Genomic DNA, 13,490 nt, shown 5'->3' on the forward strand with positions numbered 1-13,490 from the left:
TACTTGATATCAGTTTTCCTTATTTCCCCCTATTTGTTCTTCACGGCCCATTTTTATCGCAAAATGGCAAATCAGCATGTTTTAAATAATCATATCCTAATAATTTCGTTCTATATTAATCACATATATATTTAACATACATATGTCGTACATTTCTAACCTACATGTGTCTCGGAATACCAGAAATGATAGTAGTATATATTAACGTGATCGATTGTAGCCTTGTGAGTTCTCGTATTTCTCAATTTCTTTCAAGTATTGTCACTGAAGATATGAATAATATTATAAAACAAAATGAGGGACTTTAAGCTTTCAGATGATTAAGTATTGAATAGGAACGTCTTCCTCTCTGTTTCGTGTCGGAGTGGGTAGCCTTCGTCTCGGTAGGGCTGTCTGCAGTTAGAGCTGAAGAAAGGCCACGAGGGAGACTAAGAATTATAGACACACCAGGACATCATCGTTGTCATCTTTTCGCGATTCTCCTTCCACTCTTTTTCGTTAATTTTACTTCATTTATACATGTATTTTTTACACTTCTATTTCTATCTTTCTCGTATGATTAGAAACTAAACAAGCAAACGTGAAACTAGTAAGACAAACACAAGTAAAGAGACAAGTATTTTGTATATGAAATATTTATTGATAACATTCTTTCTAGCAAGTCAAACAATGCAAAGCAGAAAAGATAACGTAGAAATGTAAATGTTAAAGTGTTCGAAAATTTACAGCACAAAACACAAATGTACTTGTATATTTATTAACGGAAACACTTTTGCTAATGATTTGGGATAAGTGGACCTGTGCCGTCAGTGACACGATGTTGCCACCATACCAAAATGTTACTTGAGGCACAATGTTAAATGCAGTGGAACCTAAACTACGTAAGGCACAATACAACTATTCACTTTGTATACATTATTACCTAATTGTGACAAATATCTGATGATTTAATTGGTATTTATGACGTATCCACGTTTAACATCCAATATCGAAGATTCAACACACACAATAGAAAGCTTAACCCGCCGATGTCTCTCAAATTTCATTTTCGCCACGAAAAAAAAAAAAAATAAAATAAAATAAAATTCGACAAAACACAAAATGTTAATATCTATGTTCATACAAAAACAAGATAATAAAAATCAATGTCAGAAATCATAAAATAAATTACATGGCTGATTTATCATTATTTCTAACCTTTGAATGCATCAATTTTAGAAACGCAAATGCTCATGATATTGTTTATGATATTTGTTCTTGTATACAAACTTATTACAACAGAAACAAGCTATCGGTTCATTCCTTCCTTAACAAAACGTTATTTATAATATGTATCTAGCTCAAGAAGCATTTTAATGATAATGAGAAAAATATCAAACAAACAAAAAGCTGAAGATTCTATGTTGTCATCACGCAGTCAACATCACGCATAGTTTACTTCCTGTTGTAAAGGGCATACAGGAAGATACCAAAACCAACAGATGACAGCATGCTACGTACGAAGTGGCGCTTGTCCCAGGTATTGATATTTGCACGAACCCAGTCTACACCTACAAATACAAGAGAATATCGACACGTCAAATATCAAGGACGAAACCTTAACGAAAGGCAGACTTATACGGAGAGTCTTGATAACAGAATAAGACCTGATGATTTTATAAACACCATGGTATACAATGAACGTAACACAATCATAACCGTGGGATGAATTTTGGATTTAGATAACGAATGAATCTGATTTTAATACTTTAGTAAATAAATGTTGTCGTTTACCTTGTTTATTGCTATTTAATTGTTCAAACATTTATCAGTATCAAGTTATCAGTAACAATTACCTCTCACATCTATCACGTCATCTTTGAGTAGTTTGTAGATATCAGAAAGCATAACTACTTTTGTGTATGGCAAAATGATACCGAGACATCCAGCACCAGCCAACCAGTAATACTTAGAGTCTGTGTTGTCAAGGTAACACGCCACGCCTCCCGATACCATACCACCCAATGCCAGGCAGGGCTTCATATGAAAGAAACATATAGTTGATATATTTAAATCATTGAATACTAACAAATAAAAAACTTTGTAATTACTTAATAGAAAAATAATTGAAGCATCATCCAGAAAATCAAACTTGATACTAGATATGACAGTAATTTGATAATGAAAAAAGTAAAACCAGATCTCTATTCAGGATACTGCAAGGCAAGATAAATACATTGTCAAACACCACATGAAGTAAATCTATATTCGAATATGGTACTGAGCAATCTGAATTAAATTTGCGACTGTGAAATCAATATATACCATAAGATACTGGAAAGGTTAAAAATGAGGGACTGTGGAACTAAAGAGTCAAATATAAGTCTGAGTAATTAAAATGTTATTCAATTGAGGTGCCAAACACAAAGCTAAATGATTCAGACGTCAAACTCAGACGAAGTAAGAGGCGTATACGTAACTGATAAATCAAACACAAGACTGATCAATGAAAGAGTAAAGTATAAGGCTTAGTTATCAAAGACTCAAACATAGTATCGAGTAATCACCGAGTCAAATAAAAGATTACGTGAAAGAGTAAACTATATGTCCGAGTAAGTAATTCATTAGTATAACAGAAGGCTTTAATCAAAGAGCCAATTAACTCTTGAGTAATCGGGGTAAAACAGATGACGAGTAATAATCAAGGAGTCAATCCTGTGACTAGAACATAACACCAGTTAAATAGTCTAATGAAACAGAAGACAGACCAAAGAATCAAAACTGATTTACACCACATATATAGCAAATATGTATAGTACTTTGTTTTAATAAGGCAAAAGTGCGAATATTATTTTAGCATCATGTCCATCACAACTGAAAAAAAACAATAGCTAATTAATAACTGTCATTTCAGTTGGGTGTGATGTTCCTATCAATGCTGTCCTTCGCCAAACTGTATAAATATCATCTTATAACAAGTCACAAGGTGGGTATCACCGATAAAACAGCGACCTCTAACCTTTGACCTGTCCGAAAAATCTACCCTACAAAAGATAACGGAACTATTTTCGTATGTGTAATATTCGATAAGCAAATTATTTTTTAGCCTGAATGGAAACACACGAAGTGTCAGATAAAACTGGATGCCAAGGGAAATCCATGTTGTCGTGTAGGCGACCTCGTACTTTTTCATGTTCGATCGAGAAAATGAACTCCGATTACCAATAAAATACCAAAGACGTATGCCGCACTCATGCGTCTTTCGACTACCATACTAGCTCAACCCCTCTAAGCAATCCTGGTGGTCTCTTAACAGCCAAACGATTGGTAAAAGTGCAATCGGGTTTTCATCACATCAATACTTCGACTCAGAGATTGTGCAAAAATAATATATTCTCAAAACCAAGCAGTGCATTCTTTTATCAAGTGTAAAATAAGAAAAATTTATGCGTTATATTGATTTGTTAAAATGTAATGAAAGAAGGGAGGCAACTGCATACTATGTTCGTCTACAAAGTACCACTCATGCTGAAAAGCAGATAAATTCCCCGAGGCAAACTGTCTATATATATACACACGCCTCGATTTATGTATGTGTGAACTCACCATATAAGTTGCTCCGAGGAGGAAATGGTGCTTCCACCCCACCCGTAATGCCGATGTATCTTCAATCTTCATCAAAGCTGGCATTGTCGTGAAATTACTGCCCAAGGCACTGCCAGCAAACAGGCCTGCAAAAGTTGTGGCCGCGACCTTACATATATCTCCAACCATTGCCCTCTCCATTTTGTTAATTTTGTGTAGATCGTGTGAAGACTGTGCCGCGCTCTGTAAGGACCCGCGTGTATTTCAACAGTGTGTATTTAGGTAGGTCAAGGTAACGATGTAGCCTGTAAGCTATCGTGGTATTGGAAGGATATCCTCTGAAATATGTTAAATAATTTCATCATATTGTGTATGTAGTATCGATGTCACGGTACAAGTAGTATTCATTTTATATTATTTAAGCAGGCAAGCATTTGCTATTTATCGAGGTAACAAAGTAAACACGTGTCAGGTAGTGGTTTATAAAGCATAGTTAGTTTTTAGTGATACGCCATTTATCTATCAATATCATTGCCTGTAGGTCGTCGGACTACTAAAATCTTGCCATCTTTAATAAATTGAAGCTTGGCATTTAGTTTTAGCCATCTGATCATGGTGGACTAATAAATCACTTTTGATCGTCCTCAAATAATTGTTGTGATAATTATTTGTAGAGCACTGTTTGACTCCTCATTCTGCAATGTCTTATGCAGGAATGTCTTGGTCTGAAGTTGTTCATAACCAATTTTAAGACCGATCGGGAAAACAATACTACCGACAGGCGGCCATCTTGAATCTTGTCAATGAAAGTTTGTTTTCGTTATTTCTTGTGAAGTACCGGATGGATCTTTCTCATTTTCAATTTGAAGGTTCTCCTTATTCTCTAGTCGTGCACAGTCTGCTGGCAGGCGGCCATCTTGGTTTTTAAATGTCATAGTTTGCTATTGATCTCTCTAGAGAAGTACTGAATGGATAATTTTCAAATTGATAAGTGCACCGTAGTGGCAGATAGTCGTATATTGGATTTTGACGAATACGTCATAAGGTGCCTTTCTAAAACAACCAGGCAAAATTACATTTTTTTACATCCACAGACTGAGGTACAAAAATATGTATACATGTGCATACCATAATTTCGATCATATTTGGCACAAATTCACAAGCTTGATTCAATCTTGGTATCGACAGTGATAAATCTATTGGTAAGGAAATTGTATTTATCCTATAGATATATTCACTTACCTGTACATGACGTATATGATTACGCAATACATTGTATGGTATATTGAACTGCAAACAAATCTGACAACACATATTTGATTGTACGAATATAGTTTATTATAACAATTGGTCAGTTATTGTGAATATGCCAATGTAAGTGATAAATTTGGAAAAGCGTGTTATAACTTTCTTGCACATAAATATGAGGAGAATGTGTTAGAGATCCTATGCTATCTCAGTGTCCAAGGATGTTTGACCCACTTTTTACCGTACTGGTTGTGGTTATCAACAAGATATGATGAATAGTCAGTTTTCTTCACTTCACATGTCATCATAGTCAGCTTTCTTCACTTCACGTCATCATAGTCAGCTTTCCTCACTTCACATGTCATCATAGTCAGCTTACTTCACTTCACATGTCATCATAGTCATCTTTTTTCACTTCACCTGTCATCATATTAAGTTTTCTTCACTTCACATGTCATCATAGTCATCTTTCTTCACTTCACATGTCATCATAGTCATCTTTTTTCACTTCACATGTCATCATATTCAGTTTTCGTCACTTCACATGTCTTCATAGTCATCTTTCTTCTCATCACATGTCATCATAGTCAGCTTTCTTCACTTCACATGTCATCATAGTCATCTTTCTTCATTTCACATGTCATCATAGTCATCTTTCTTCACTTCACATGTCATCATAGTCATCTTTCTTCACTTCACATGTCATCATAGTCATCTTTCTTCACTTCACATGTCATCATAGTCATCTTTCTTCTTCACTTCACATGTCATCATAGTCATAGCTTTCTTCACTTCACATGTCATCATAGTCATCTTTCTTCTTCACATGTCACATGTCATCTTTCTTCATTTCACATGTCATCATAGTCATCTTTTTCTTCACTTCACATGTCATAGTCATCATAGTCATCTTTCTTCACTTCACATGTCTTCATTCACATGTCATCATAGTCAGCTTTCTTCACTTCACATGTCATCATAGTCAGCTTTCTTCATTTCACATGTCATCATAGTCATCTTTCTTCACTTCACATGTCATCATAGTCATCTTTCTTCACTTCACATGTCATCATAGTCATCTTTCTTCACTTCACATGTCATCATAGTCATCTTTCTTCACTTCACATGTCATCATAGTCATCTTTTTTCACTTCACATGTCATCATAGTCATCTTTTCTTCACTTCACATGTCATCATAGTCATCTTTCTTCACTTCACATGTCATCATAGTCATAGTCATCATAGTCAGCTTCTTTCTTCACTTCACATGTCATCATAGTCATCTTTCTTCACTTCACATGTCATCATAGTCATCTTTCTTCACTTCACATGTCATCATAGTCATCTTTTTCTTCACTTCACATGTCTTCACTTCACATGTCATCATAGTCATCTTTCTTCACTTCACATGTCATCATAGTCATCATTCTTCATTTCACATGTCATCATAGTCATCTTTCTTCACTTCACATGTCTTCATAGTCATCTTTTTTCACTTCACCTGTCATCATATTAAGTTTTCTTCACTTCACATGTCATCATAGTCATCTTTCTTCACTTCACATGTCATCATAGTCATCTTTCTTCACTTCACATGTCATCATAGTCATCTTTCTTCACTTCACATGTCATCATAGTCATCTTTCTTCACTTCACATGTCATCATAGTCATCTTTCTTCACTTCACATGTCATCAGTCATCTTTCTTCACTTCACATGTCATCATAGTCATCTTTCTTCACTTCACATGTCATCATAGTCATCTTTCTTCACTTCACATGTCATCATATCATCTTTCTTCACTTTCACATGTCATCATAGTCATCTTTCTTCACTTCACATGTCATCATAGTCATCTTTCTTCACTTCACATGTCATCATAGTCACTTTTCATCTTCACATGTCATCATGTCACATCATCATAGTCAGCTTTTTCTTCACTTCACATGTCTTTTTTCATCACATGTCATCATATTCAGTTTTCTTCACTTCACATGTCTTCATAGTCATCTTTCTTCACTTCACATGTCATCATAGTCAGCTTTCTTCACTTCACATGTCATCATAGTCAGCTTTCTTCATTTCACATGTCATCATAGTCATCTTTCTTCACTTCACATGTCATCATAGTCATCTTTCTTCACTTCACATGTCATCATAGTCATCTTTCTTCACTTCACATGTCATCATAGTCAGCTTTCTTCACTTCACATGTCATCATAGTCAGCTTTATTCACTTCACATGTCATCATAGTCATCTTTCTTCACTTCACATGTCATCATATTCAGTTTTCTTCACTTCACATGTCTTCATAGTCATCTTTCTTCACTTCACATGTCATCATAGTCAGCTTTCTTCACTTCACATGTCATCATAGTCATCTTTCTTCATTTCATATGTCATCATAGTCATCTTTCTTCACTTCACATGTCATCATAGTCAGCTTTCTTCACTTCACATGTCATCATAGTCATCTTTCTTCACTTCACATGTCATCATAGTCATCTTTCTTCACTTCACATGTCATCATAGTCATCTTTCTTCACTTCACATGTCATCATAGTCATCTTTCTTCACTTCACATGTCATCATAGTCAGCTTTCTTCACTTCACATGTCATCATAGTCATCTTTCTTCATTTCACATGTTCACATGTCATCATAGTCATCTTTCTTCACTTCACATGTCATCATAGTCAGTTTTCTTCACTTCACATGTCTTCATAGTCATCTTTCTTCACTTCACATGTCATCATAGTCAGCTTTCTTCACTTCACATGTCATCATAGTCAGCTTTCTTCATTTCACATGTCATCATAGTCATCTTTCGTCACTTCACATGTCTTCATAGTCATCTTTCTTCTCATCACATGTCATCATAGTCATCTTTTTTCACTTCACATGTCATCATATTCAGTTTTCATCACTTCACATGTCTTCATAGTCATCTTTCTTCACTTCACATGTCATCATAGTCAGCTTTCTTCACTTCACATGTCATCATAGTCATCTTTCTTCACTTCACATGTCATCATAGTCATCTTTCTTCACTTCACATGTCATCATAGTCAGCTTTCTTCACTTCACATGTCATCATAGTCATCTTTCTTCACTTCACATGTCATCATAGTCATCTTTCTTCACTTCACATGTCATCATAGTCATCTTTCTTCACTTCACATGTCATCATAGTCATCTTTCTTCACTTCACATGTCATCATAGTCAGCTTTCTTCACTTCACATGTCATCATAGTCATCTTTCTTCACTTCACATGTCATCATAGTCATCTTTCTTCTCTTCACATGTCATCATAGTCAGCTTTCTTCACTTCACATGTCATCATAGTCATCTTTCTTCACTTCACATGTCATCATAGTCATCTTTCTTCACTTCACATGTCATCATAGTCAACTTTCTTCATTTCACATGTCATCATAGTCATCTTTCTTCACTTCACATGTCATCATAGTCATCTTTCTTCACTTCACATGTCATCATAGTCATCTTTCTTCACTTCACATGTCATCATAGTCATCTTTCTTCACTTCACATGTCATCATAGTCAGCTTTCTTCATTTCACATGTCATCATAGTCAGCTTTCTTCACTTCACATGTCATCATAGTCAGCTTTCTTCACTTCACATGTCATCATAGTCATCTTTCTTCACTTCACATGTCATCATAGTCAGCTTTCTTCACTTCACATGTCATCACAGGCATCTTTCTTCACTTCACATGTCATCATAGTCATCTTTCTTCACTTCACATGTCATCATAGTCATCTTTCTTCACTTCACATGTCATCATAGTCATCTTTCTTCACTTCACATGTCATCATAGTCATCTTTCTTCACTTCACATGTCATCATAGTCAGCTTTCTTCACTTCACATGTCATCATAGTCAGCTTTCTTCACTTCACATGGTTCATGTTTTGCGCTAATTTTATACGATTCAATTGGACACATGGATAATTACTTTACATTGGACTAATTAGAATTCTTTGGGTCGATCATCCTTTATATTCCTATGGCCATATTCATCAGTTTTCAGTTCAAGATCTTCTATTTTGTTTTTCTGTCAGAACTGAATCCCAACAGTTATAGATTGTAGCATCAAACATTATCTAGTTGAGATTTTGGAGGTCTAGATCAAACTGCCCGCACGTTTTCCTGGTTTCCGTCCTCGTCCTGTTTTGTTTGTTGCCTAACCCTCGCTGTTTGAGTTCTTTCCTGTGTTACTGAAGCACTTAACGTCTCGTACTTTACAAATCTGACGTCATAATATTGTTGGAGTATTTTTTTTCTGTGGAAAAGACGCTTGATTCCGTGATGGAATCTTCAGAGAGAGTCGGGTTCGTAATGGGAACCGCCATTCTTATAAGTAATTAACCGAGACATGTAAATGTTCATTCCAGGAAACACTATATTCCGAAGTAGAAATAACGCGTTTGGATTGTTGTTTAATTCAGCTAGTAATATATATTTCCCCGTAAAAAGTAGTTTCGGCGAGAAAAGTTATTCCACAACTCGTATCACACTTGTGGTACAAGCCCACAGAAAACTTTGATGAATTTATTACCATCAAATTAATGCTCTTAATAAAGTCTAAGCGATATTTGTGAGTTTAAAAAAAAAAAAAAAAAACAAGAAAATACTAACATGTGAAGAGAATCATAATCCTGGCTCAAATTTAATGAAATTAAGGTAAATATGAACAGGAAGAAACTAACATGACATTTGTTGTTCCTTAAGTCATGGAAAATCAACATTGCTTGTATATTGAATGCTTATCTTAATGTATTTGGTGCCATGAAACAACCATATATTAAGTATGCAGTATTCATACACTGACTATAACATTAAAGGCGGTAATCGCCGCAGAAAGGGTAGATTTTTTCAGAACTGAACAAACTAAAAATTATATTTTGACTAAATCCGTTTTTGAATACTACATTCCATTGGGTTCCGAAAAGTGTCTAATAACATAACTATTGCAGGAAATACTTATCGGATCGAACTTATCAGACTGGCTACATTACATGCAAGCTAATATAGAGCCGTCGAATGCCACAACTCTTTGCATATGGCACGTTATGGTGTTAACAACATGAACTCGACGTCATCTTGCTTGACTCTGTGTAAATACTGATATCAGATGAGTTTCTAACTGTAGGTGTATATGTATTTACTTTTGAATATCATCTAGTTATACAGGAAAATGTAACGTCTGTTCTTGATAAATTGAATCCAATATTTCATTAGATGAACGGTGACTACCTGCATGGGATTTTTTTTGTTAAAGGAAAAAACAGCTTCCCAATGAGACTTTGATTGATGAAGATAACAAAAATCACCAATGATGTTTCTAATATTCATAATTCAATACTTACTCCTGATATACAGACTGTATTACAAGACATACAACAAGAACACATTGAAGATGTGTGCTTTATTGACTTTTTATATTGGATATCTTTGCCTTAATAACGAGAAACAACAGATATTTTTTTTGCGATAAACGGGAAATATATTATGTTCTATTATAAAGCGCGTATAGAAATATTCCAAAACCGATGGCACCCGCCATGCTGCGCTTAAAATGACGTTTGTCCCAGGTATTGATGCTGGCTCGAACCCAGTCTACTCCTAAAAAGAAATCAAAACTTGAATATAAACATGGCAATATGCAAAGCATGAATTAGTTAAGAAAACTATAGAGATGGTTTAATGTAGCATTTCCTCATTTCATTATCCTGAATTACTCTGTTTAAATACACTCGAAAGGGAACATTTCCAAGAGATTATGAAGTAGACAAAAGGGTTATTCCAATATCGATTAGATAAATCTGTGTAAAAGGATCATGTTTGGTGTTTAGAATTAATGACCTCTTGGCGAACAGTGTATGTGTAACACAACCTCATGAACTTAAGTTTTCTGAGAACCTGTTATATTTTAACATAAAGCTTTGAGGAAATACAGGAGAGGCAATGAAGCTATTCTTATTATTTACAAGTACAGTTATTTTTTTCTCTGCAGTTAACATTAAATTTGTTAAAATCATTGAACCATGAATTAGACAATGACGTCATGTTTAACTATGACGTGATAAGACAAAGGTAGTAAACTACATATCCATGTATGAAACGTGTACGTTGTAAAATAATGGATTTATTACTAATTTCGCCAATACCTCTTGTCGATATAACATCATCCTTCAGTAGTTTTTGGATGTCGGAAAACATAACTAATGCTGTGTATGGAAAAATGAAGAACATGCTAGCTGCTCCAGCAAGCCAGTAGTATTTGGTTTCTGTGTTGTCGAGATAACATGCCGAACATCCTGCTAGAAAACTAAGTTGTGCACAACGCCCCTGTAAAAATGAAAATGGATAAGTTTTATACATATAACAGTTACAGACAAGCATTAAAATGCCTTGCGTATATCTATTTGAAATAATTAAGTTTTTCACATCAATTTCTAGCCTACCGACACGGTAATGGCGTCTTGATAATGTACAACTGTCAACTTACATTTAGCACAGTATAATTGTCCAACTTTGAGGTAATCGCTAATACCATTTCTACGCCGTCATCGCTTTTGATATAATCATTTAAAACAACGAGAAAATACTAAAGTGTCAACATAATCAAGTCAAACTCGAATTCGATAAAAGTAGGGTAAAATATGAACAAACGAAAAATTTACACGGAGACTCCTGAAAATGTACACGGAGAATTGGATCAGGTGTTACGGAACTGCGTCTCTTGCTTCATCGATAAAACACGCTATATGAGTCTAAGTCAACACAAGTACGTAATGTCATGTTCCCAAGAAAGAACAATGTATACAACAACGGAACTAACAGGCAAAGCAACGAACATCAAACACGTCCGTCACATACAAAATATTAAACATCAACAAGGAGCAGCATGTACATCTAAATAATGACTGTAGTAAGGAGGTTTGGAAAACAATTGAATCAACTGAGCTCCCTTGACATTTAGCTATGGGCCTTTCTGTAAGCAACTACAACAAATTCTTTGTAAAAGACATGGAAGCAATTTATAACAGCAGATTTAAACAGGCTACCCATGTCATTAGCATTGGCTATCGATTCATGTGTATTCGAACTATCGTGGGCGGTTTTTAACACCTGATTTGTTTTATCTACAACCGCTATAAACTTTACAAAGAGATCAAGGAATTTGTCTAACTTTACAAAGGTTTTATGATAAACACAAATTGAATGTGACAAACAAAAAATGTCAGCATGGATACCCCGGTACATGATGGGTAAAAATATATCAAAACTGGTTCAAACCAATGTCAAGGTTTCGTGCAAGCTTCGAAGGGACTGTTTGTTTAACACATTCCAACGGTGAAAAACAATCAAATTCCGGAGTTCTTAAATAAGTTAGTTGTCTATCATTTCGATTGTTTATTTAAAGGGTGAATTTAAACGTACTATTGAATCATTTTACTGATTAGAAAATAGTATATTGAAGCAAAATACATGTGTTAAGTAAACATTCAAATATGTAAATGAGGCCACACTCAACAAGACAATCACTACTTCCACGTGTTTTAACATCTAAACAATATTTGTTTTTTCATATCTTACATAAATATATATTAACAGCATTGAAACATATTGACATTCTTCCATTTAAAGTAGGGGTTTTATATGACCTTGCTACGTGACTTCAGCATGTACCTACCATATACGCCTTTCCGAGGAGGAAATGGTGCTTCCATCCCACCCGTAATGACGCCGTATCTTCAATCTTCATCATGGCTGGCATTGCTGTGAAGTTACTGCCCAAGGCACTGCCAGCAAACAGGCCTGCAGATGTTGTGGCAGTCACCTTACAAATAAGACCAATTGCTGCCTTCTCCATGTTTTGTCGGTGTACGTGTGACCTATAAACACGTCTACCCGATACTTGTAATCTCACGAGGCAACTGTGCAGCACGAAGTGTGATTACTTTTTAGCACATTCGATGATTGAATTTTACGAGTACGTACGTGCATAAAATTCGATATACAGCAGTTTCAAAATATACAATAAAAATTGTCTCAATATTTTTAGATATAAGCATGTGATAGCAAGTGATAGTGTAAACAAATTCAATATATCAGACAGATGTCTGCAAAATAATTTTGCCTAGTCAGTTTGATTCATTTAAACACGTAATACAAAAATGTCGTTTAGAGTAAAATATTGTATGTGCATTAACATGAGGTGTGATAAAATCAGAAGAAGGATACAAAACTATCTGTTTGCTTACATGTAATCATATATTACACTTTTTTCTATATTGATGTCCATTAACTTCGGTTTAAAGTATCCCTCGTGGATAGCATTATCATAGTTAATAATATATGAACACAGAAAATAACTAAATTTGTTCAAAAATCTAGCATGGAGACACTCCTTTCCTGTACCTAACTTGTGATAATACTAATTCCATGTGGAAAGATGATTTGTTTAAGATATTCGAAGTTACAGTGTGGTTGTCTCAGTCTGGTACTGAAGCTATTACAACTCTTACGTTACTCAAGGTAATCTCTTTCCAGACACCAAATAAGGAAACGTTTCCCCTTTTGGCACAGATAATGAAATCTTATTGCGGACGCTGACAAAAATTGTAAATGACTCTAAAATAATTT

General features: G+C 34.9%; 2 protein-coding genes across 2 annotated transcripts; both read right to left on the minus strand.

Annotated features, from left to right (window-relative positions):
- Window positions 1–649: 649 nt before the first annotated feature.
- LOC132559163 (uncharacterized) lies at window positions 650–3,779 on the minus strand. The gene is made up of 3 exons (XM_060223776.1): window positions 3,586–3,779; window positions 1,836–2,016; window positions 650–1,550 (listed from the first exon to the last, which is right to left on the minus strand). Exons 1-3 carry the CDS (start codon window positions 3,763–3,765, stop codon window positions 1,435–1,437), a joined length of 477 nt encoding a protein of 158 aa, XP_060079759.1. The 5' UTR covers window positions 3,766–3,779; the 3' UTR covers window positions 650–1,434.
- Window positions 3,780–10,337: 6,558 nt separating this feature from the next.
- On the minus strand, window positions 10,338–12,793 carry LOC132559166 (uncharacterized). The gene is made up of 3 exons (XM_060223780.1): window positions 12,538–12,793; window positions 11,009–11,189; window positions 10,338–10,463 (listed from the first exon to the last, which is right to left on the minus strand). The coding sequence occupies exons 1-3, from the start codon at window positions 12,715–12,717 to the stop codon at window positions 10,348–10,350; spliced, it is 477 nt and encodes a 158-aa protein (XP_060079763.1). The 5' UTR covers window positions 12,718–12,793; the 3' UTR covers window positions 10,338–10,347.
- Window positions 12,794–13,490: the final 697 nt, after the last annotated feature.

The sequence above is a fragment of the Ylistrum balloti genome, unplaced genomic scaffold (genome assembly GCF_031769215.1).
Source record: "Ylistrum balloti isolate Yb309-2 unplaced genomic scaffold, AGI_CSIRO_Ybal_v1 Utg370868, whole genome shotgun sequence".
Taxonomy (NCBI): Eukaryota; Metazoa; Mollusca; class Bivalvia; order Pectinida; family Pectinidae; genus Ylistrum; species Ylistrum balloti.

Bases quoted from the DNA above. Each gene is read 5' to 3' on its own strand.
- LOC132559166 (XM_060223780.1), bottom strand. From the start codon at position 12,717: ATGGAGAAGGCAGCAATTGGTCTTATTTGTAAGGTGACTGCCACAACA. The intron at 11,190-12,537 runs GTAGGTACATGC...TCATTTTTACAG, and splicing joins TCCTCGGAAAGGCGTATATG to GGGCGTTGTGCACAACTTAG. The intron at 10,464-11,008 runs GTATTGGCGAAA...ATTTCTTTTTAG, and splicing joins TGATGTTATATCGACAAGAG to GAGTAGACTGGGTTCGAGCC.
- LOC132559163 (XM_060223776.1), bottom strand. From the start codon at position 3,765: ATGGAGAGGGCAATGGTTGGAGATATATGTAAGGTCGCGGCCACAACT. The intron at 2,017-3,585 runs GTGAGTTCACAC...TTTCATATGAAG, and splicing joins TCCTCGGAGCAACTTATATG to CCCTGCCTGGCATTGGGTGG. The intron at 1,551-1,835 runs GTAATTGTTACT...TTGTATTTGTAG, and splicing joins TGACGTGATAGATGTGAGAG to GTGTAGACTGGGTTCGTGCA.